Consider the following 23331-nt stretch of genomic DNA (forward strand, 5'->3'; position numbering starts at 1 on the left):
TTCCCGAGATTCATTAACAGAAAAGTAAAATTCTGATTTACTCATTTCTCAAATTTAAAACAATAACTGTTAGTACAAGAAGATGCTTCGAACATAGTTTTTAAGCATTAATGAAACAATTAAATCACTTATCGTTTGTTTCCCTAACAAAAATGTGGTGAGTAATACGAGCATAGTGAGGAAGATATCTTTCTCACCCTTTTTTTTTTTTTGTAATGTAAGCTTGGTTGCTTTAGTTGACTGAATATTCTCATGGTCGTACACAAGTTATGATATTGGGAGTCCTAGTTACTACTACTTTTAGAGTTGTTAGTAAGTTGATTATGGGTAAAATTGTGATGAAGCCCTTCATACCTCTTTGGACGTGAGCGAACAAAGACCCTGGGGAGATTGTAGGTCAATTAGCACTATCTGGTGAGCTCCTTCGTGGACTCCTTTTACATTTAAACGGTCGCATTATCTCTTTTAGTGTCCCTCGTCGTCATTTACATTTCCGATCTCATCTCACTTTCTCTCTTCTCTTTGGCTCCTCTCTACTACCGAAGGAGGTACAATGCTAGTCATTCCTATAATCGTATCTTCTATAATTATGTATTTCCTTCTCTATATTTTCTTTTGATTTGGGAAAATTTAATATCACGTACCACTTTTTTTTTTTTACGCGTTTTGAATAATGGATCCATCTTGTACGACGCACTTGTGGTCGTTCGGCCGATGAAGAGATCAGTCCCCAACACGACCAAGAAGGAAGACACGACCGTGAAGCCGGGAGTTGGTACACGACAATACACGGTAGCCGAGTTAAGCAGGTGTATGTTAGGAGAGGGACTTGACAATATCGTCCGTTAGTTGCCGATAACGGATCAGGCTCCTCGCTTAATTAACGGACTTCTGGTCATTAGATATTGGAGGATGTAGTTGTGCGCCATTGCCTGTTATCTACTATATCTTATCGGCTAATTTCTCTTTTTACAATTGGTATTGAATATAAAATACAGTTAAATATAAAAAAAGTTATTTATTGAGTTAGCAATGGGCTTAAGTTAAACAATATACAAATTATTTTACAATTTAAATTCTCATTAACTAAGATCGTCTGGAAAATTAAAATTATACATATCACTTTGCTTGGATAGATAGAGCCACATCCGGAAAAAAAAAATTATTTTGTTTTCACGAATCCCATTCATTGAAACCTAATAGCTTCCAGACAGTCTAGATAGGGACCACCGTTGAGAAAGAAACCAATGTTTACGGTAATATCTTTAGAACACGTCCATTTCAAAATAAAACCAAAACTTTTTTTGTCATATGTGTCATTATTCAATCAAATCAGTGGTATGTACATCATTCAGTTTGTTTCAAAATAAAAGTTTTTCCTTGTCAAGTAGGTGGTGAACATTTTCAATTAATATTCGACTTAACTACTTGCCATGTCCCCTAATCATTTTTATAATAATTTCCCAAAATTGGATGTACATGCTGACTTTTGATAGAATGTCGCAATTCATATCAATATTCAAACTTTTCCATTCCATTTTGTTTTATAAAAAAATCGAACTTTAATGTCTTATCATCAGGTACGTTTAAAGCGAGATATTATCCTTAACATTTTTACTAGCAAAATGTTTTAATAATATTTTGATGTCTACTTTTTACATCAATCAATATTGAATTGTAATATTAAGATTGCTATTTCTAACGAAAGTTTTGATAGTTTACCCTGATCCATTGCGAAATTTCATCAAAATTTTCAACGAATCTGTGTGAGCGAAATCAGATGTTACTGACATTTTTGTTATATACTGGAATTTTGATAACATTTCGATACATACTGGTGTAAACAGTAGGAATTTAACTTTCGATAGGTCAAAGCTTTAAAGCACTGCATTCTTTGTACTTTATGACCCTAAAATTTCATCAAGGACAGTTCAGGAATTTAAGTGACAGAGGATTCTTTGAAACGACCTCTCCTAATTTTTTTTCTCATTTCTTTAACTAAAAATTTTACCAAAGCAAATATTATCAATTTTACTTCGTTTAATCCCGATAAATAACGATGAGAACCGCTTTAACGACCTCCACGAAATATTCGGGACAGAAAAAAAAAATCTATTCCTTAACTGATGCACGCCACACATTGGCCGACTTGCACGACGGTGTTCCGAGGCTCAAATCAAAACTGGCACCTTTTCGGAACAGCCCCGCTGCTGTTTCGATAGATCTATCGGTTATATCTATCCTTCCCTTAAGTGATCGGATAAGAAATGAACACCCTCCAACTAAATTGTTTTTGCTGCAGGGTTACTGGTTCGAATCCCACTGATCAAACTATAACAAAGGGTTCTGTTGGTGTGAGGTTTCTAAATAACTTTACTATTGGCACTTTTAGTGGATGTATTTACGCTTTTAATAATTATGTCAGTTTTCATACTTTATTGCATATCTTTTTTTGTGATGTATGTTTTCTGGAGCAGTTTTAATCTTTATGTAGTACAGAGTTTAATGTAAACAATTATCTGCAAGGTATTTTCTTTTCTTATGATTAGTAGTTACACTGACGAATATCATAAGATCATTGCCTTCTTAAAAGCTATTAACAATTACTGTTACTGAAATATCTGTGACATCAAGTATTACTCAGTACGTTAGAATAGGATGTTTAGAATTTAAAAATGTATCTATTTTTACTCCACCTGAGGCATTTTATCACTTGTATAAATTATATTTGATAAATATTTAAACACTCAGAATTAAGCATATACAGGAAGTTTCAGGTTTAAGTGGCCAAACTGAAAATATGAATTAAGGACCTCAAATCAAGAAAAAAATTTCCTTTGAAGGTACATCCTCAAACACTTTGTTTAGAAAATATTCGTTAGATATACACCTAAAGATTTTCATTGTTATGAATTATTCAGGTTATATGAAATAAATAAAACTTATTTATGTGTTCCAACTACTTTATTAATTAAACGTAAACATTAAATTCATATTAAATGTTCTTCAAAGTAATTTCCTTGAGCATTAAGGCAGGCTCGGCATCAGCAGTGGCAGAACGGCACTGGATATGTGTTGTTTCACAAGATTCAATTATTATTATTCGTAAAGAATTAAGATTATTGACCGGCCTTGTTTAGACATTTGGTTTAATGTCACCCCAAACAATAAAATACAGTGGTGTCAGGCAACGCCAATGGCCCTGCACGGCCAATCCATTGATTGGGATAATTAACATTTAGCAATCTATGTTATTGACAGTTCCCAATGCTAATTCCAAATAGTATTAATCCTTATGTTGCCAATAGTTTTTATACAGTTAGGGGTCAAAGGCCATCTGAGTATTCTGTTTAATCCACCTCCTAAACAAGCGGACATACCTTCACTTAGAACAAAATTTAATATGAATCTTAATGTTTACATTTAGTTAGAACAAATAAATAGGTTTTATTTATTTCACATAGCATAAATAATTCATAACAATGAAAATCTCCTAAACAAAGCGTTTGCGGACATACCTTCGGAAGAATTTATTTTTCTCGTTTTGAGGTCTTTAGTTCATATTTTCAGTTTGGCCTCTTAACCCTGAATCACACTTGTATATACACAAACATTAACAATAATTTTATTTTGTTCTTTCTTAATTGTTAATAGTTCTTTGTTAATGAAATTCTTTCTATATGTAATTGTTAGATTGCATGCATTTGTTCTTACCCCTGAAAAGAGAAAGAAATCATGATACTATTTCCGAGTCATTATCATTAATTGCTCGGTCAATAGTTGGCAAATTATTAGATATTCTGAAGGAATCCCGCTCTTTAGCGTTAAGTTCATAATGTAACACAATTGTTATAATCATTCACTAACTCGGCCACCAACAACTTAATTACCCTGTAAATTAATTGTTCTAATGCCAATAATTACTTTTGTCCTGACAATGTCTAGTTAATCGCCCTAATGACCGTGAGCCTTACGGCCGAGTTGAGCCGAATAGCTCTCAGACAGGATAAAGACCCAAGACGAAGACACCCGACTGCTTAAGAATGCCCAATTAAACTGAAGACCCCCCTCTAACAAAGGGATTGACCCATTTCCCGAAGACCCTGGTCTAACGAACCCGGATTGCTCTGACGAATGTCCTAGCAGTCATTAGAGTCCGGGGGGGGGGGAGGGGGCAAAAAAGAAACAAGTTCGTCGCTGGAAGTCCTCTCACTAATAACCCTTCGAGGATCCTATATTTAAAAGTTATCACTATCAACTGTCTGCAATATAGCCTTTGAAAAAGTCTAATTTAGATGTGGGTAGAATCTTTCATTTTAGGTTTTATTAAAACGTAATTGGGTGTGTTGCATTGCCTTCAATGTAAAATAAAACTATATTGATTACTTGTAAGGCAGTGCTTGAAGTCATTTATTCATTTATAAGTGTTACAATAACGTTTTATCATTATGAAATATAATAGATCAATGAAATCCTAGATATATACATATATAGAACTCAGAACAATGTATTATAGGCTCAGAAGGGACCGAAATCCAATCCAGCAACGGAGTCTACTTGGAAGCTTTTATCTAAATCTACTTACTGTCAAAGTATTGATCAAATTTTAATTGAATTGATTCAACTAATACTTATTACCAGTATGGACGAGTATAATTGATCTCTGTTGTATTAACTTTAATCAATTTTTTTTCGTCCGAGAAAAAGGGCTGTAATTCAAACTATCGCTGAAGTCGTTTGCTTCATTTCCAAATCTAATGTATTCATTTTTACGAGTTAGATATAAAAGTATTTAATAGCAATACAAGAGCAACGCAACAATATAGGAAATCATCGGTCAAACATGAGATAGTCTGTAAATTTTGAATTCAAATTTATGATTTTGCAACATTAGATGGAGTAAGAGGTTCTTCGGTTTCACAATTTTTCTCAAGACTTTGTTTATGCACAAATGCAACCTAGTTAATTAGTACAGAAAAAAATATTTTTTTATTCTGTACAAATTACAAATTAAGCAATGGTAAACGACTTTCAGTTATTAAATATAATTTTTCTCTCCATGAATAAACTTATTTCTAAATTAATACTTGTAAAACTTTGACAGTGGTAGTTTTTATTCCGGACCATGGAAATGCAAGTTAAATCCAAAGATTTTTTTATAGTTTTGTCTTGAACGAAGTTAGGTGCTTATTATCTTTTGAACCATGACTAATTGTCACTAAGTTTAAATGGATTATTTAATAAACCATTACATACTGTTAAAGTATTTGAAAAAGTAGTTAATGGGTTTTATTTGAATTGTAAGACGGGTTAATGGAAATATGTAATTTAAGTCTGTTTAAACGTTTATAGTTCTTTTTTTAATGGTAGAGGTAAAATATTGCATTCCAATAAATTTTCCATCATCCGATAAACATTGTGTTCCGCAAATATTAACTTTTTTTGGAGCGATTTCATCGTACCCATGAACGCCTCATACAGATTACAACTATCGGCGATACGAATCGTAATTGTGTGTCGAAGCGCATTCAATCATATAGGCCAAATAACAAAAAAAGGGACCCAGCATTCTAATCGAAAAGCCGCTACTCGGAGCCAATATTCAAATGATGAGCGTGTAATGGAGCGGGGAAAAAACTGGATCTCCTAAAAATGTGGCCGGGTTATTGATGCCTTGTTGGCTGAGGCTAATGCACAGATATGACGTTGGCAAATGACTCCGATGGCTTATTAGGTCCCTGTCCGCCATGTTTTGGGCCGTTTAATAAAACGGAATTCGATACCGTTGTCTGCCTGCGACCTCTTTGGGGAGTAGTCATGTGACCGAGTCCTTCGGGAGCGGCTGCAATGTTCTATTAAAAAGATATATAGTTTCTAAATGGATAAAATTAATTTAATCCTCTGTCAATGATGTCATTTATCGGTTTATACAGTCTAACCCCAAAATTCAAATTCTTCGATCGACCGATTTTTCTCCTAAAGTTCCCAGTGGAACTGGTTTTGGTTAAGTTGAAAAAAAGCTCAAAAATGATTTTTAATAATAGTAATATTCTTTATTTTTTTGGGATTGATCCCTTAGAATAATATACAGGCGTCAAAATTAGAGTAAAATACAAAATAAAAATGAAATTAAAATATAATAAGATAATGAATTTGAAAAGATAAAAACGAACAACAATAATTAACAGAATATATAAAATAAGATTAGAACAAATAAAATTAAACCATATGTCATATCATAATACATAAGATGACGAGCACTTTTGATAATAAATAAAAAGAAAAAATCAAATACAATTTAACTAAAAATAATATATGAAAAGGTACAATTTCTGCTAATATACATATTTGCAAGTATGAACAAAATTCTGAAACATAAAATTCAGAATATATCTAAGCCTTATTTGAAACTTTCAATTGATATTCTTCCAGAATCGGATGGACAGAAGGTAGTCGAAGATACGGGATTTGAAGATTGGAAGGGTATTAGACCTACGAATAAAGGAGGGAATAGAATTCCATAGGTAAGAGGAACGGATAAGGAAAGATCTACCAAAGGCTGCGGTTCGATGTGCAGTTACATATAAGTCTGAAGGCCGTGAGCGGGTATTGCGGGAATGTACTGAGGATTTAAATTGAAGGATATCAGATATGTACGATGGAAGGAGGGGTAAAGCCACTTCAACTCTTCATAAAATCGGGTGACATTAAGTTGGATCGAGTGGATTTTAAGGAAAAGTTTAATTTTTAATTCGAAATTACAAACCAATTACCTAAGCAGCTCGTTTTATTTGGATTTAGCTGAGATTTAATTGTGGAAATTACTAATGCACTAAGCCCAGACCACGAGAAATTTCAGGGATGGTATATAATTGGAGTCTGGAAAGTTAAAAGAGTAGGAAAACAGTAAGAAGGAGTGAAAAAGAGGAAGTGTGGGGGCCGCCTTCTCTATCTTCTTATTATCCTTAGAGTAACTCAGCTTTTGATTTCCATGTGTTTCGAAATGACCACCAGAGTAGTGGAACTTATTCTTGAATTTTACTCGCGTGGGAACAGGGAAGAGAGCTGTTTCCTACCATAACATATAAATATATTCTCGACCAACCTCTTTTTTTCGAAGGTGCGAAAGAATTATTAAATAAATAAGAAAAGAATAATTAATATCGCACTGGCATGCGTGTCTTCACACTTCTCTCTTTTCGTTTTGTACGAGTTAATAGTTGTGGATTTTTCCTTCATTAAAGTTCTCTCAACTGTAGCTGTTTCATGGTAGTTTAATAGAAGTAAAACTACTCCCTAATTGGAGCCCAGTGAGTCCTGTGCTTCTGAGTACTGTTACCGTAATTGGAACGATGCCGGCAATTTGCTCACGTTCCATTGCCTGCTTTATGTTATTTTAGTTTATATATATATATTCTATTAATATTATTTTCTATACGACTAATTTTTTATAGACGCCATTAATACATTTAATACAATTACTTTATTCGTCTTATTGACTTGTTATAATGAGAACTTAAATCACTCTGGCTTTATTACGTTCATTTACTTCTTTTATTTTTTTTCAAATTGTTCTTACTGGATCTGAAAGTCTACAGCCAATTCTAAACAGGCCTATTTGCCCTTGTTTAAATTGGACGAAGACGTTTTCAGGAAAAAATTATAGATTTATTTTCTCAACGCTTCTACTTGTTTTTTGGAATGTTGAATCCGAATATCAGAGGTTTCTTTCTCATTTCGCCAATCGACGGTTTAACTACTATAATAAATAAATATAATAAAAATATAAATTCAAAACTTATTTTAGTAATTAGCTGTAATATTAAAATTGTAGTGAATATAATAACTTCTGTCACACATTTGATTTTCTTAAAATATGTATTCATCAGCTTTAAGGTATCATAAGACATCAAAATAACTTTCTTTTTTTTTTAATTTTCGATTATATCTTGCATGCATCACAACATAAAAAAAATCATAAGCAGAATACCATTAAGTGAGAGTTATTTTGTTCTAGAACCTCCATCTGCTCCTCAGAACCTTACAGTTAGCTTCATGGATCAGAGTACTGTCAGCCTTTCATGGACAGCTCCTAGTTTCCTCGGTGGCAGAACTGATATTACATATAGGATACAATGCGACATCTGCGGCCAGGCAGTCACCTATAGTCCACCGACTGTAAGAATATTATCCATTATTAATTACCATTTAGTTCTTAATTCCTTATTTGTTGGTTATTATAAAATTTGTGTTTATTGATTGAATATTGTTTTAGAGACTGTTGAGACATTTTTTTATCTCAAAGTTTGTAATAATTATTTTTGCCTATGTTTGCCTGATGTGCACTCTCTCATTCTATTCTCTTTTCTTATACTCTTATTCTTTTACAGGAAAGTTTTGATGAGACTAAAGTTACCATCAGTGGCTTAAGCCCAGTTACTACTTACAAATTTCAAGTATATTCGGTAAATGGTGTCACCTCAGTTTCTGGCAGTGATGGAGAGTTTGTTGAAATCACAGTGACTACAGAAGCTTCAGTCACATCTGCCATGGTACATAATGTTCGAGTGACAGCTGTAAAAGCTTCTGAAGTATCTCTTGCCTGGGATCCTCCAATATCACCAGACCCAGATTCAGAAGTTTTGGTTGAAACTTATGAGGTAAACTATAAGTATTAATGATATTACCTTTGATCGATTTTTAAGCAATTTATTATAATTGTTTTGTTTTTTTTCGTTTTTCCCTATAAATCTGGAAATTTCAAACCTGGTATTGGGTGAATATTATATTGAAAGAAATATATAGAGAGATGGTCAGAGACCCTCACCATCTCTCTATATATCAATTTTTACGGTCAACTATACATACATATATACTATATTGAAAGAAGTTTTGAGTGTTAAATGTCGTTTCTATTATCCTTCCTAAACAGAATCAGACCCTTCTGCATACTTGATCTTCTTAATCTTTTTGAAAATCGAATAATTAGTCATTTTATTATAGATCACGTTTATTTTCATGAAAAATTTTTAGTTACATTAAATTAAATTATTTATTCTACTTCAGTAAATGCATGAAAAAAATTAATTTTTTGATTTAATGTTTAGGTACGTTGTTTCTCAAAACAAGATAAGGAAGATATGAACGCCACAAGCAAGCTGACTAAAGAGCCAAAAGCAACTGTTACTGCACTTAAACAACGTACAGAATATGTGTTCCAAGTCAGAGCTAAAACAAACCATGGTTGGGGAGAATTCAGCCAACCTGTTACTAAGACAACTGGACAAGTTTTAGGAACCCGTTAGTATCTTAATTCTTATTCCAAAACAAATATTTAGTACTATTATATCCATTCCTAATATAACCTAAAGTAAATATAATTATCATTGATAAATATGCTGTTAAAAGTGATGTATGGTAATCTTAAAAGTGATATTAACAAAATTGATTGATTTCTTTTTTATTTTAATGGTTTCTCATTTAATTCTTTTCTTAATGTTTTAGCTTATATTGTCGACGAAGACAACATGCAAGTTCGTATAATTGCTGGAGCAACTGTTGCCGTTGTTGTACTTCTTGTTATAATAATTATTATGACAGTATTTTTCCTGAGAAGGTTTGTATCATCAATTTATCATAGAATACTAATTATTAAAAAGAGATAAAAATTAATTAAAATTTATCTTTTCAGTCGTGGAAATGACGAATGCAATAAAAAACAACCCAGTGACTGTGATACTTTAGAATATCGAAATGGAGAAGGTAAAATCTTTTTTCAACAGCTTAAAAATGTTAAAATAAGTTATGTAGGATAAGGATAATATAAAGTAGGCAAAACTTTTTTTACATATTTATAATTTTGCTTATGACACCGAATTAAGTTGCATTGGGCTGCTTTGTTGATCATTTGTATTAAGATTCAAACTGAATGTCTTGGCCATTCTAATATTGAACTGTTTGAAAGCTTGTCACTATTTCCTCAACTGTTTAGCTTGGAAATATTAATCAGAAAACTTACTTTCTTTTAATTTACCCTCTACATAATATTTCCCTATCATTCCTTAACAATGCAGTATACGATAACACCTAAAATAAATACTACCATCAGGGGTGTCATTAAGGGTCATTTGTGTCATTTAGTCATTTCAACTCCCTATGGTTGAAGAAATAAAGTGATTAATCAAAAATTATAAAAAGTTTTAAACATTCATTTTTATTCTGATTTCAAAATTTGTTTGTTAGTACCCATGATTATATCAAATGTTAACACTTATGTTAATATGGTTACTATTGTTATTTGATAATTAAAAGAAAAAAACAGTTTTGCCATTTATATTATTCTTGTCATTGGTTAGTTTATATGGTAATGATAAAGTAAGAAACACATTTCTAACCAATAGTGATCCTTAGCCTACCTATTAACACCTAGATGCCCAATTCATACCCTTACTAACCAGCCTTTTACTTTCATGTCTTCCCTCAGGACTAGTTGTTACCTACAGTAAGTTAATTGGGACACATTTTTTTTTTTTTTAATGTTTCATTTGTTTTTCTTTTTATTCATAGCATGAATTTATCCTTTTGCTTCCTTGTTTTTCTGCCTTTCAAATGTTATGCCTGCTCTCTTAATCAATACTATAACAGAATGAGTGAAGACTTATTTTTTTTCTCTAGTTATAACCAACTTAATTTGTTTTGTTTTTTGTTTTGTTATTTCAATTCTCTTGACTATAAAAAAAAAATTTCCATTTGTTTTTTTATGATTAATTTCTTATATGTAACCTTTTTTGTTTTTATGTTTGTGCTTATTGTTGCGCTTTGGCTTTTGTGTATCCCTAGTGTTTTCTGTTTTTTTTTAGTGCACTGCAATTTGGATAACCCTCCCATTGTTACCACGCATACGAATGGCAGTAAGTAGTTTATTGCAAATCCTCATTACTTTCACCTTAGTTATTATTAAAATCTCTTTTTTACTTTCATTTTTTATTACTAAATGGAGAACATTTCCTTTTAAAATTAACGTTTTGTTCATTATTTATTATTTATTACTATTATTTTTTTTTTTAAATATAGAATAAAAAGAAAGAAATAAAGATGAAAGCCATTTTTATGAGTGGCTACCATCCCTAATTATTTTTAATTTATCGATGATTATAAAGATGTTTTTTATTTTAAAAAATTAATGTTTTCCAGTGACAACACCACTTTTTACACAAGTTGGTTCGACTGCTTCTCGTACATACATTGATCCCCACACATATGAAGATCCTAATCAGGCTGTCAAGGAATTCGCAAGGGAAATAGATGCTTCTTATATAACCATAGAAGCTATTATTGGTGTGTTGATTATAATATTATTTTTTTATTTGGTTGTATCACATAAAGTGTTTTAGTTTTTAAAATGGCATTCATAAAATATGAGTGCATTAATAAAAATTGATTAAATACTATTTAGAAAATAACTCTTAATGGTTTCCAGATGTTATTTTAAAATGTTGATGCTATTCAATTTTATTTTCATTTATTATCTGTATTTTATAGGTGGAGGAGAGTTCGGTGATGTTTGCAGGGGTAAACTGAAACTCCCTCCTGATGGAAGATCAGAAATAGATGTTGCCATAAAAACTTTAAAACCAGGCTCTGCTGATAAAGCGAGAAATGATTTTTTAACCGAAGCCTCTATAATGGGACAGTTCGAGCATCCTAATGTTATTTTCTTGCAGGGTGTTGTAACTAAAAGTAATCCTGTGATGATAATAACTGAATACATGGAAAATGGCTCTCTCGACACATTCCTTAGGGTGTGTATTATTTGTCTTTTATGAAATAGTTTCATTATTTTATCAATCAATTTAAAAACAAATCAACTAATTAAATATGTATATTTATTTCAGGCTAATGACGGAAAATTCCAAATTGTACAGCTAGTTGGAATGCTTCGTGGTATAGCCTCTGGTATGCAATACCTATCAGAAATGAATTATGTTCACCGAGACTTAGCAGCTAGAAATGTTCTTGTAAATGCCCAGCTTGTTTGCAAAATTGCTGACTTTGGACTTAGCAGGGAAATAGAAAGCACGACTGAGGGTGCTTACACTACTAGGGTAAAGGTCTTGGGTTTTTTTTTTTTTTTTACATTAATTTTTTTTTCCCATTTTTATATGGACATGAAATACTGAAGCATTTTTTTTTTTTATATTTCAGGGGGGCAAAATCCCAGTAAGATGGACAGCTCCAGAAGCAATAGCTTTTAGGAAATTCACATCAGCATCTGATGTTTGGTCTTTTGGTATAGTCTGTTGGGAAGTGATGTCTTACGGAGAACGACCATACTGGAATTGGAGCAATCAAGATGTAATCAAATCCATTGAAAAGGGCTATAGGTAATTTTTCTTTTCATTTGACTTTAATATATTTTTGAAAATGTGAAAGTGTAGAGATATTTCCTATATAATTGTATACCACAAATGTGTATATCTCTGTTTAAAAGTGGTGTGATTCAGGAATTCAAGCTAGTGACAGTATTTTCTACAGGCTAATGCAAATACTTGGTTTTGTGGATGCTAAGGGACTAAGTATCAACCTGGAGAAGACCAAGTACACACATGTAAGATCCAGAACTGAATTGGCTGTTCAAGAACCAGTGGAAATGGGTCAATATAAATTTCAGGATTTGGATCACTTTACCTGTTAAAAATCAGTAATAAATTGTGGAAACAAGAAATCCCTCGAGACTAGCTAGCAAGTTGTGAAGGACAGGTGTCATTTTGGTCTCAGGGCCATCTTCCACCACATAAAATGCTATGGATCAGAGACCTGAATCCTCACAATCACTTAAGTGAAAGGGATTCTTGTCTTTGAGAGAAAGACCCTTTGTCACATATTTGGACCCGTTAAGGTTGTTGAAAATCAGAGGGTGGAGAAAAAGATCTATGATCTGTACGGATTACAGATGTGATGAGACAATCCAAACTTGAAAGACTGTGCTGAGCTGAACACATAACCAGAATTTGGGAAGAATCATCTTATATCAATTCCAGGAAAGTAGCTCAACAGAAGGCTCTGCCAAACAAGAGAAAACTACATATGAGAGGATCCTATCTTCCGGGATACCTAAGACCTGCAGAATACCTACAACTGGCGAGCGATGGCACATAATAGGGTTATCTAACGAAAACTTATTGAGAAAGTCAAGGACCATATTGGCCTATTGTGCTAAGGACTAATCATAGTAATATGTCAGTACAAGTTACAGTACAGTAGAACTCTATTAATATAACATGTCTTGTTAACAATTTATATATGCCACAATAATTGACCCCTCTGGTTCAGACATTGTTATAACAAGTGTTTATAAGTTCTGGTATTTTTTAAGGTTACCTGCCCCAATGGACTGTCCTGAGGCCATTTATCAACTGATGCTTGACAATTGGCAGAAGGAGAGGACTCACAGGCCTACTTTTGGATCAATTGTGAAAACATTAGATAAACTTATTAGGTGTCCTGATACATTGAGAAAAGTGGCCCAAAACAGGTGAGTCAAAATAATTTTTTTTTTTTTAAATTCAAGACCATAAGTTTTAACTGTGAATTGGGTTTGTACATTATTTGATTGCATAAACTCTTTAAGATATGTACCCATTTAAATGTAACATTAACAGCATTGTATGAACAGCTCAGTTAGCGATCTTCATTAAATTAATTTTATTTACTATTTGTTTTAATGGGTTATATTATTTGTTACTTTAATTAAGATTATTGATCTCTAGATTTCATGGATTTATATTGTGGGTCTCATTCAAATAAAAAAAAAAGAATTTTGAGCTACTGGTGGTCTTGCAAGAGTGTTTAGAGTCTCTGTTCTTAGGGAGAACATTAGAGGAAAATAATAAGAGTAGGTAAAGATCATTGTTCTGGTTTTGTAACCTGTGGAAGAGCAGTAACAAAAAAGAGTGAGAAGGAAGTGCCTATGTCATCAGCAATTGTCTTTCTTTGTCTCACAAATTTCTCTGAAGGAGGTAAAATAGTGTTAGTGAACCCCACAAACACTGGTTGAGAACGAATCTGTCAGAAAACCATTTTGAAGCAGTTCTCCTTTTTGCCATCAATGAAATTGCTTCCAAAGTTAAAATCAGTGTTAAGAAAGTCCACAAACTAATCTATGATAAGACTTGATGTCCTTAAGATTTTATTTCTATGCCTTTTTCTGGGAAACAAAGAATCATTCATCTGGATTAGCCAATGGCTTCTTGGTTGTTATGTTGAGGGTCTTACCATTGTCTCAGTTGCATAGTGATCTGTGATGAGACTAGCATCCGCAGTAACACTTCAGAGAGTCTGTAGATGAGGAAAGAATGGCTGAGCATTGGAGAAGGCCCTCCAGTGAAAGCTAAAACTTACTTGTCTACTGAGAAAATTCTCACAGCTATGTTCTGGGATTCTAAAGTTTTTCTTTTGTTGAATTCCGTGTACGAACAGAAAACAGTTAATACTGACTAATGTTACACCCTCTTGGATCAAGGGAAAGCCATTAATCGGAACAAAAGATAGTAACAATTCATCAGGAATGCCATTTTGCTGATTGACAAAGGCTCCAAATTGACAAAAACTTAATGAAATGATTTGGGAAATTTATAAACTCCACAATGTTGATTTATCACCATGTCACTTTCATATCTTTGGACCATTTAAAGTGGGTTTTTAAGGGCAGTGTTGCACCAATGATACAGAGGTTGAGACTTATGTGTTACTGGTTCAAGGAACCCCTCCCTTTATTTTGCAGTGAAGGGATAGAAAAGCTTCCTATTCTGTAGGAAAATGGATCAATAAGGAGATTGATTAAATAAAAAATGATCTACTTTCAGTTAAACACTTACTGATGTTAGTAAATTGTTAAAAACAAGTTATCATTTTTATTTGAATATATCTGAACAGTTTGTGACACAATCACAACTTGGTTTATCGTTTTCTGGTGAATCTTTTTGACTTCTGATTTTTAAGGTCCAAAAAGTTTTAAACCATTGCTTTACAGATCTCATTTTGAGAGAACCTTTTCTGTATTACACATTATATGGTAGGAAAACATTTTATATACCTCTAATATCAATTACATATTATGTGGTATACATTTTATATACCTCTAATATCAGTTACACATTATATGGTATACATTTTATATACCTCTTAATCACCCACTGGTTCATTCTCAAATGATCCCATCCTTTAATATTATGTGATATGATTTAATTTTGACCTATAACATTAAATCTATTATTTTTACTCAAAAAAGTAGGAATGGGAAGAAGTAGTGTTGCAATTATCCATTACGAATTTTGGCCACCATAATGTGCTGGTACTATCCATTAGTACAACAAGAAAAGTTTTTTCTTTTTAATATAATGGTTCAAAATTAATCTTCAATACCTTAAATATTAGTGCTCCTCATTATTGTGCCTTCAAATTAATTGTTATAAGTATTGTACTAATATCCGGTCTAAAAACTAAAAGATTTCTTGCTCAGCTGACAGTTTCAATCAGAGTTCTAAGTACAAAACATAAATGTATTTGCTAAACACATTTTGCATGAAAGTAAAAAATTTTGCATGATCCTTTCAGTTTCATTTTGTATAATATTTTCTATTCTTTGTTTTTCATTGTAAATTTTTTAATAAATATAAATTATTTTAATTGATTTTTTTAAATTATGTTTGTATTACTTATTTATTGTTGTATATTGAGTTTTGAGATATTATTTTCAATGTAATTACCTAAAAAAATAATATGATAATCTATGATCTACTCATGTAATTATTTGTATCATTAAAAAACCGATTGCTCTGGTTTATTATTATATTCATACCTTTTGTTATTTATGCATGTTTATGTAGTTGGGAATTGGTAGCGGATTTAACTGCTTTTTCGCTACTTATTCAAATAACTGTTTATTTTTAATTTGTTATTATAATATTTTTTTTTACTATTAACATGGCTGCATATTTGCTGAGCTTTCTTTTTTTGTTTTTGTTTTTGTTGTTTTGCTCTTGATCGCATTGTGTTGGTTGAAGGCGCCCACCACCTCTAAACCCATATTACGTTCCTGTGGCATATAGGCGCCCTGAGTGGGTCTCCTTGCACCAGGATTAGCCAGGCCTTTTAGAGCCAAGGTACGCTGCGAACTTTTAAAATTCAAGCGTAGCAAACAGTGTAGAGTGTTGCTATTTCTTCTGCACAACTCATAATAATATTTTAGTCTGTACTCAAAATTTAATGATGTCTATTGTATCAAAATTACAAGAATGCTTTTATATTATTTCAAGTTCCTTAGTTTATTTTTTAAATATGTTTATTTTATGAATTTCACAATGAAAAAATCCTTTTATTCAACAGTAATTTACAAGATAATTCACATTCATACATTTTTGATACCATGGATATTATTACTATTTAACTTTTAAAAAGTGTAGTGGGTTTTCAGTTAGCCATTTATTACTAACGTTTAAAAATAACTAATTTTTTAATGTAAATTTTAATATTAACTTGGTGTAAGTTTTTATCTGTAAATCTAGATCTGTTTACTTTTATATAAATGTTGATTTATAAGATTGTTTAAAAGCTGTTAGTGATTTTCACTCACCATAGATATGACTATCTTTGAATATTTCCATCTTAGTAACGTAACAAATTACCACTTAGATTTTTGTTATTCATATGTAAAAAAACAAAGTTTGTCATCACCTTACATTTTTTAATCTCTTGACAATCCAGAATACTTAAAATATTTTATCAATATCATACAGCATAGGGTACAGGCCAAATTTACAAATTTTCGACATTACAAGATTGATTCTGTTTTTATGAGCTACCTGGATTTATTCTGTTTTCCTAGTAATTGGGGCAAGCTGATTATCATCTAAAAATTGTATTTTAGTTTTGAGAAACTTAATTAAAAAATCTCTCTATGATTTCTGACTGGAAATAAGACTCTTTATAGATCTATGGATGTTGCTCATCACTTAAAATAAAATGGATTCCCAATGTTCTTTACCTTATAGGATAAGTTTTTAAGTTGGCTCCGTTTATCAAGAGCCCTCTGAATTAATTATCTGTTATTCAGGATGAGGACATAGTGGATATATAATTGTTTGTGTGCCAATGTAACACTTTTATTAATTTATATCTTCAAGTTTGAGTTTGCAATTCCAAGCTTTAGAAAGAACTTCAAGCTTCTTTATGCCATAACCAAGGATTAAAAATAGTACTTTAACTGCTATAACTGGTTTAATATTATATTATAAATACAATATTGGTAAATATTATTTTAGTTAGTGCCACTTATCTGCTGGATACCGTTCCAGCTGTCAGAACCATTACAGGCCTACATGACTTGACTTGGGTGCTAAGACAAGCAAATATCTTACTGAGTAAAGTTTTCATCCTGTAGGAATTCATGACGAAGACCCGTGAAACTCGCCTATCTCCTGTCAATTCACATCCTATCCAGCTCACCTTACCTATTGATCATCCACAGTTCAGGCTTTCCGATGTAGGGTGCCTCACCTCTTAAATTGGTGCCAAGGCTAATTATACACAGGACTGAAACTATATACCTGTTAACTGAATATGACAAAATATTTCATTATACACAAACTACTACTGCAATAGGCATGACATCATTTTTTCGTCATGGAAATTTGCCACAATATTTTAAACGCATTGAGTTTTATGTAGTTATCTATTATATCCTGTTCATAAAAAAGTCCCAATTGTGAAACAAGTTGAACAAAAGTTTATTCCCCTGGTAACAGGTTAAAGCTTAAGGCTTCACCAAGATTGGGTTCAATAAAACATTTGTCTATCAATAAACTTTATTATATGGATATTAATTTGCACAAAACAAAAAGGAAAGAATAACTAAAAGAAAAGTTAAGATAAATCTGAGATGGTAATTAAAAATTATAATATAAAACCTTACAATAAATCTGATGGCAATTTGATCAACATTATTGATAATCCATTCGGATAACACAGAATAAATTAGGAATATTTAAAAACAAAAAACAAAAATGTTACCTGAATTCTAGTGAAGAATTAACACTTGCATAGCCAAAGGGCTTCCAACAACTGGCCAACTCCTCTCCCCTTTCTTACCAAGTTGATACAAGATCATATTTTTCAGTAACTAAAAAACAATTTTTTAAAATCAATAAATAACATTATTTTTTAAAGGTGATACAAACTTTTTTGTTTAAGTAATTGAGGGAGTGTATATATTAATAAAAAATAATGTAGTTTTATAATTGATTCCTTAACAAAATTATTGATTAACTATTATTATAATTATGAGCATGTTGGACCACCTTAATTTTCATCACAGTGTAATAAAGATATGTTTCATATTAAAGACATATTTAATGCAATTAATTAAGCTAATGTCTCATCTTAGCTGACAGACCCTGTATTTTTAATAATATTATAGTATTGCATCTGAACATACTTCTCAGTAGCTGACCACTATTAGAATTTGATTGATACCATTATACCCTGAATCAGTGAATTTCAGCACATGGGATACTATTACAATAGCTTAAAGAAATAATTAATTGACAATAAAAACATTGAGATAATTCATATCTAATAAATATGCTGTTATGTGATGTGAATTACATCTATCATCTCAATTTTTTCATTAACTATTCTGGATAAGGTGTAAATTACTGATGCCAAATCTTAGTCCATAGTTAGATTAAAAATTGTAGTTTTTTTATGTAAAAAGTAGTGCAATATTTATGTGAATAATTTCATTAAAACTAACTTCATAGTTTCAAATAATATTTTACTTGTTTTTATTCCTTTTTTTGATTAAATATATTTTTTATTCTTCAGGGCTGGTAATCCTTTGGCTCCTGATGCTCCAGATTTGACTCAGTTCATGACCGTCTCAGATTGGCTAGCTTCAATCAAGATGTCCAGATACTTAGAAAACTTCGAGAGGGCAGGGATTACATCAATGGAAGGTGTTGTCAGGCTGACCGTACAAGAGCTGACCAGCCTTGGAATCACTCTTGTCGGTCACCAGAAAAAAATCATGAACAGTGTACAGGCCATGAGGGCACAGATTTCGGCCAATCTTTCCGAGGGATTCCTCGTATAGTCCCGTTGTCTTAGGACATTCCACGTTTACTGTGATAAATCTTTAAGTATATATGATAAAACTACCTATATTAATATATATATTTAGGTTTTTAAAAAGGAGATGATAAGAAAAACTTTCTTTTTAGTTGTACTTAAAAAATGGAATTATTTATCATTTGTAAATTGCCTCAGAGCTAGTTTAGTCAATTTATTTGTTTTGCAAGACTAATCTCTTGCAGTGTGGATCACAAAAAAATTTGCGGCCTGTCTTTAAAAGACATTTCCGATCGGCCTCAATAAATTGTACAAAGTTTAAGTGATTCAGAACAACTAGAGATATATAAATATTTATATAATATGTTGAATGTCTGTTAATTGCAAATCTCATTATAACGAAATATGAATAGAAATCTGAATTGATGATTGGCTATTAAAAAAAAATCATAGTAGCAATAATTATTGATGTTAAGTGTTTTCCACATTTATCTGTTCTAAAATAATAATTAAATGTTTTAGATAAACTAATCCCCATGTCAGACATAGTTGTGGTATGTACTGTTTTCAACCCCTTTATGAAAACATTTGATTTTATTAAGTAGACGAAAATTTATTTAATTTTTCAGAGGTTGACTTATTACCATCATGTAGATTTTTAATGCTTCGAGCTAGCTAAAAGGGAATGATATATATACATATACAATAAAATAAATAAATATCATTTCCTTTTTTGTTGTTTTTGTTAATTTTGAAATTCTTGATAACGACAAGAAATATTATTTTTTTTTTTTTCCTATCAGCTTATTTCAAACTAAATAATATGCTGATAAATGAAAATGTATATTTATTGTATCAATTGTACATAACTTATTTTGTTTATACAGTGTATACATAATCGAAAAAATTTATTTATATAAGGCAATGATGCCGCCGTTGCCAATTCGAGCTAATTGTAATATTCTTTTTCTATGGTAACATCTGATATCTATATTTGTAAGTTTTCAATCGTTCTAATTAAATATTTTTGGAGAAAAAAATGTACATAAATTCTTGTTTATTTAAGTGGTGTTCTTTTGTATAGATAAAGAACCAACTTTTTTTCCTCAACTAAAAACACAAAAAGTTTTAAATTAAAAAAAAAAAGTGTTTCATTTGTTGAATTAATGTTGGTTAATAACAATTTGGAATGGGATGTTAAATTAGTCTCCAAATAATATTACTGAGATTCAATGTAAAAATGGTTTCTTGTCCAAAAAAAAGAATATTAATATTTTCAACTATAAATGAGTGAAATAATAAAGAATTCTTTCAACTTAATGTGGAATTGATTTTATTTTTACTTATAAAATCTAAAATTAAATTTAATTATTTATTGCTTTCATAAGAAGCCAATTTTTACATTGCGTGATTAGTTCTTGCATTATGTTCACTTAACCGTTACCAAACTATGTTTTGAACTTTAAAATTCAATAACATTCCCATTTCTCCTAACCATACTGATGATATGTTAACTAAAGCTTTGTACTTCCTGCACTTGGGTCTATGTTTCTGTTTTTTATATAAAGGAGATTGTATTACCTAAAACAGTATGGCTGAAGTGTGTGTTATGCATTGACATACATTTATTTTAGTGTACAATTATTTGCTTAGAGAAATCAGCATTTAATCTATACTGTGTTTTGAATTATTAACTGAAAATTATTTTTACATTGATGTTATGTGTACATTGATAAAGTGTTTTTGTACATATTTATACCTCATATTATATGAATTAACACTTTTCCATTTTGGAGTACTTAAATATATCGGTGTATTCTTAAATAGAGAGGATAACATATCCATTTTATGATTTTTTTGTCAATAATTTGCATATGCATTATATGTGTTAATAGTGATTTATACAATGAATGTGTAGTAGTCATACAATAAGTCATACACAAATTTCTATTTGATAAAATTAAGTATTGTAAAACAGCTGAGTAAATTAACCTTATCCAGATAGGAGATAACTCGTTTTATACCAAGGCGATGTTGTTAACTATTATTGTAAATTGATAATGATTCTCTGTATATTTCTGCTCTCTTAAGTGATATCCTATTTTCATGTTTCTTTCTTTTCGTAAAAGTTTCATTATAAGAATTCATATGATTAAATACGTCCAATAATCAAAATACATAATGTTTTATTTGTATATAAACCTTTCCATATTACTTTAAAAGTTATTTTGAATAAAAGCGGATTCTCAAACATGTTTTTTTTATTTTAGTTTTACATATTCATTCTCACTAATCCTGAAAAAAAAAAAGACTTCCTTTCAATATTGTCTTCCCATGTATTTGTATAGATACTATAAATGAGTTGGTTATTTTTCCACATTGGTAAATGAAGCTAAATACTATCCAAAGATTGGGTGTGTTCTACTTGCCAGATAATATCACCTATCCAGTGTTCACCATTCACCTAATAATAAAAAAATTCTATAATTTAAATTTACAATCACTTCCTCAATAAAAAACTTTAAATTGAATGCTTTTGTGATGTCTAAGTCCATTGATGCTGTACTTATGCATGTTTGATCCAGAATTAGATATCAGTTAGAGAATACCTGCGAGGCTTGAATTTTATTTTATAGGAACATTATAGAATAAATCTTGACTTTCTCACTGTGTTCATACTAGATACATTGGTATCCATTAGCTGATCATTCCTAGTTAGAGTTAACAAGGGCTTTCAGTAATGACAACATGTAATGAGATTGCCTTGTCTATCCTTACCATAGGATTGTAGTTCTTTGGAAAGTGATTATCAATTAAGTTCTATAATTTATGGCTTTTATTTGATTTAATGGTGTAAAAATAACGAATATTAAATTAAACTGAGTCTCTAACTTCATATTATTTGATAATTTTCAACCTTTTGGAGCATTAAATATTTGTTAAAATAAATACCAATGGCGTGGCCTAAAAATAATTTTTTTTTTCAGTTCTACACAAAAATTTTCATCCATAAGCTGTAAGGTACTACTTCAAGTGTTATTAAATATACAACTAAATAGGCCAAATGCCCTTTTTGTATAATTTCAAAAAGTTCTAACATAAAAGAACTCTATAACAGAAAATGTTTTCCAAAATTATGATCAATTATATATAAAACCTGTAAACCTACAAACAAAATATATATAACACCAAGAAAAGAAAACTTTTCTTAGTTTCTGAAAACTAAAAGGGATATAAAAAATAATAATTATCACTTTTAAATTAGAAATGAGTAGTAAAAAAACTATTTTTTTCAATATTATTCATTAATTCTCCATATTTTACTCCAGGAACATTTTTGTAGTTATAAATTAATAAACAATATTTCATTAAAAAAACTTTATTTCCATCTCAAATTGGATAGATGTTATATAATTATAAATTTTTCATTACTGAAATCTAACAGACATTTTTAGTAGAAAGAAAAAGTAACATGCATCGTCACGAATATACTATATCATATACTACCAAAAAAATAACCAAGCAAACTGCACTGCCAAATTTCTGCTTCATAGGTTTGTATCATTTTCTTATAGCATATGCTGTGGAATGGCTTCCTCCCCACTTTAGAAGCTATACTTGCGTCTTCAAGCAGTAGACATTAGCAAAATGATAATTTTGTTTCCATTTCTATGTCATCATATCCTCACTCATCTTATCAAATATTCCATTGTAATTGCATGTCATCAATGGCATCCATTTGATAATTTTTATTCTACTATTCAAAAACCTTTAGTAGATTTTTGGTTCTGGAGTTTAACTAATTCTAGTTGACCATTCACAAGTTTTAGTGGCATAGTAATTTACAGTGAGTAAGTTATAATTGCTTTGTTCCAAACAAGAATGCTTCAAAGCTTAAAGGTACAACTAATCAATTTACATATAAATACTAGCTGACCTAGCAATGCTTAGCTGTTGCTAGAAATGAGTATATGTATGTATATATTTATATATATATATATATTGAGGCATTGACTTTTTCATTAAATGATGGTCCCACAAAATGAAAAACTTGACCCCCAACCATGGTTAGAATAGGTTGGTCACCTGTAGATAACCAGGGGAACATCACCTTGGACGTGGATTGCCTTTAAAAAAAAAAAAAAAAATATATTATAATATGCTCTTTTTGTGTAAATAGTATATTTTGATGTATACATGGTTTTT

General features: G+C 30.8%; 1 protein-coding gene across 5 annotated transcripts in view; it reads left to right on the forward strand.

Moving 5' to 3' along the window:
- The window catches only part of Eph (Eph receptor tyrosine kinase), a 742432-nt gene extending 721056 nt beyond the window's left edge, over positions 1-21376 (forward strand). The window contains exons 8-19 of one of the 5 annotated variants that reach the window (XM_067049151.1): positions 8018-8178; positions 8391-8660; positions 9108-9300; positions 9505-9616; positions 9692-9762; positions 10484-10501; positions 11194-11337; positions 11542-11801; positions 11895-12110; positions 12205-12383; positions 13376-13534; positions 18883-21376. In XM_067049151.1, coding sequence (XP_066905252.1) covers positions 8018-8178; positions 8391-8660; positions 9108-9300; positions 9505-9616; positions 9692-9762; positions 10484-10501; positions 11194-11337; positions 11542-11801; positions 11895-12110; positions 12205-12383; positions 13376-13534; positions 18883-19150 — 2051 coding nt within the window. In that variant the 3' untranslated portion in view covers positions 19151-21376. Of the gene's footprint in view, positions 1-8017; positions 8179-8390; positions 8661-9107; positions 9301-9504; positions 9617-9691; positions 9763-10483; positions 10502-10859; positions 10911-11193; positions 11338-11541; positions 11802-11894; positions 12111-12204; positions 12384-13375; positions 13535-18882 lie in introns of all 5 variants that reach the window. The other 4 variants (XM_067049149.1, XM_067049150.1, XM_067049152.1 and 1 more) reach the window with 4 other exon arrangements.
- Positions 21377-23331: the final 1955 nt, after the last annotated feature.

This window comes from Halyomorpha halys, unplaced genomic scaffold (genome assembly GCF_000696795.3).
Source record: "Halyomorpha halys isolate HHAL.00 unplaced genomic scaffold, Hhal_1.1 Scaffold287.1, whole genome shotgun sequence".
Taxonomy (NCBI): Eukaryota; Metazoa; Arthropoda; class Insecta; order Hemiptera; family Pentatomidae; genus Halyomorpha; species Halyomorpha halys.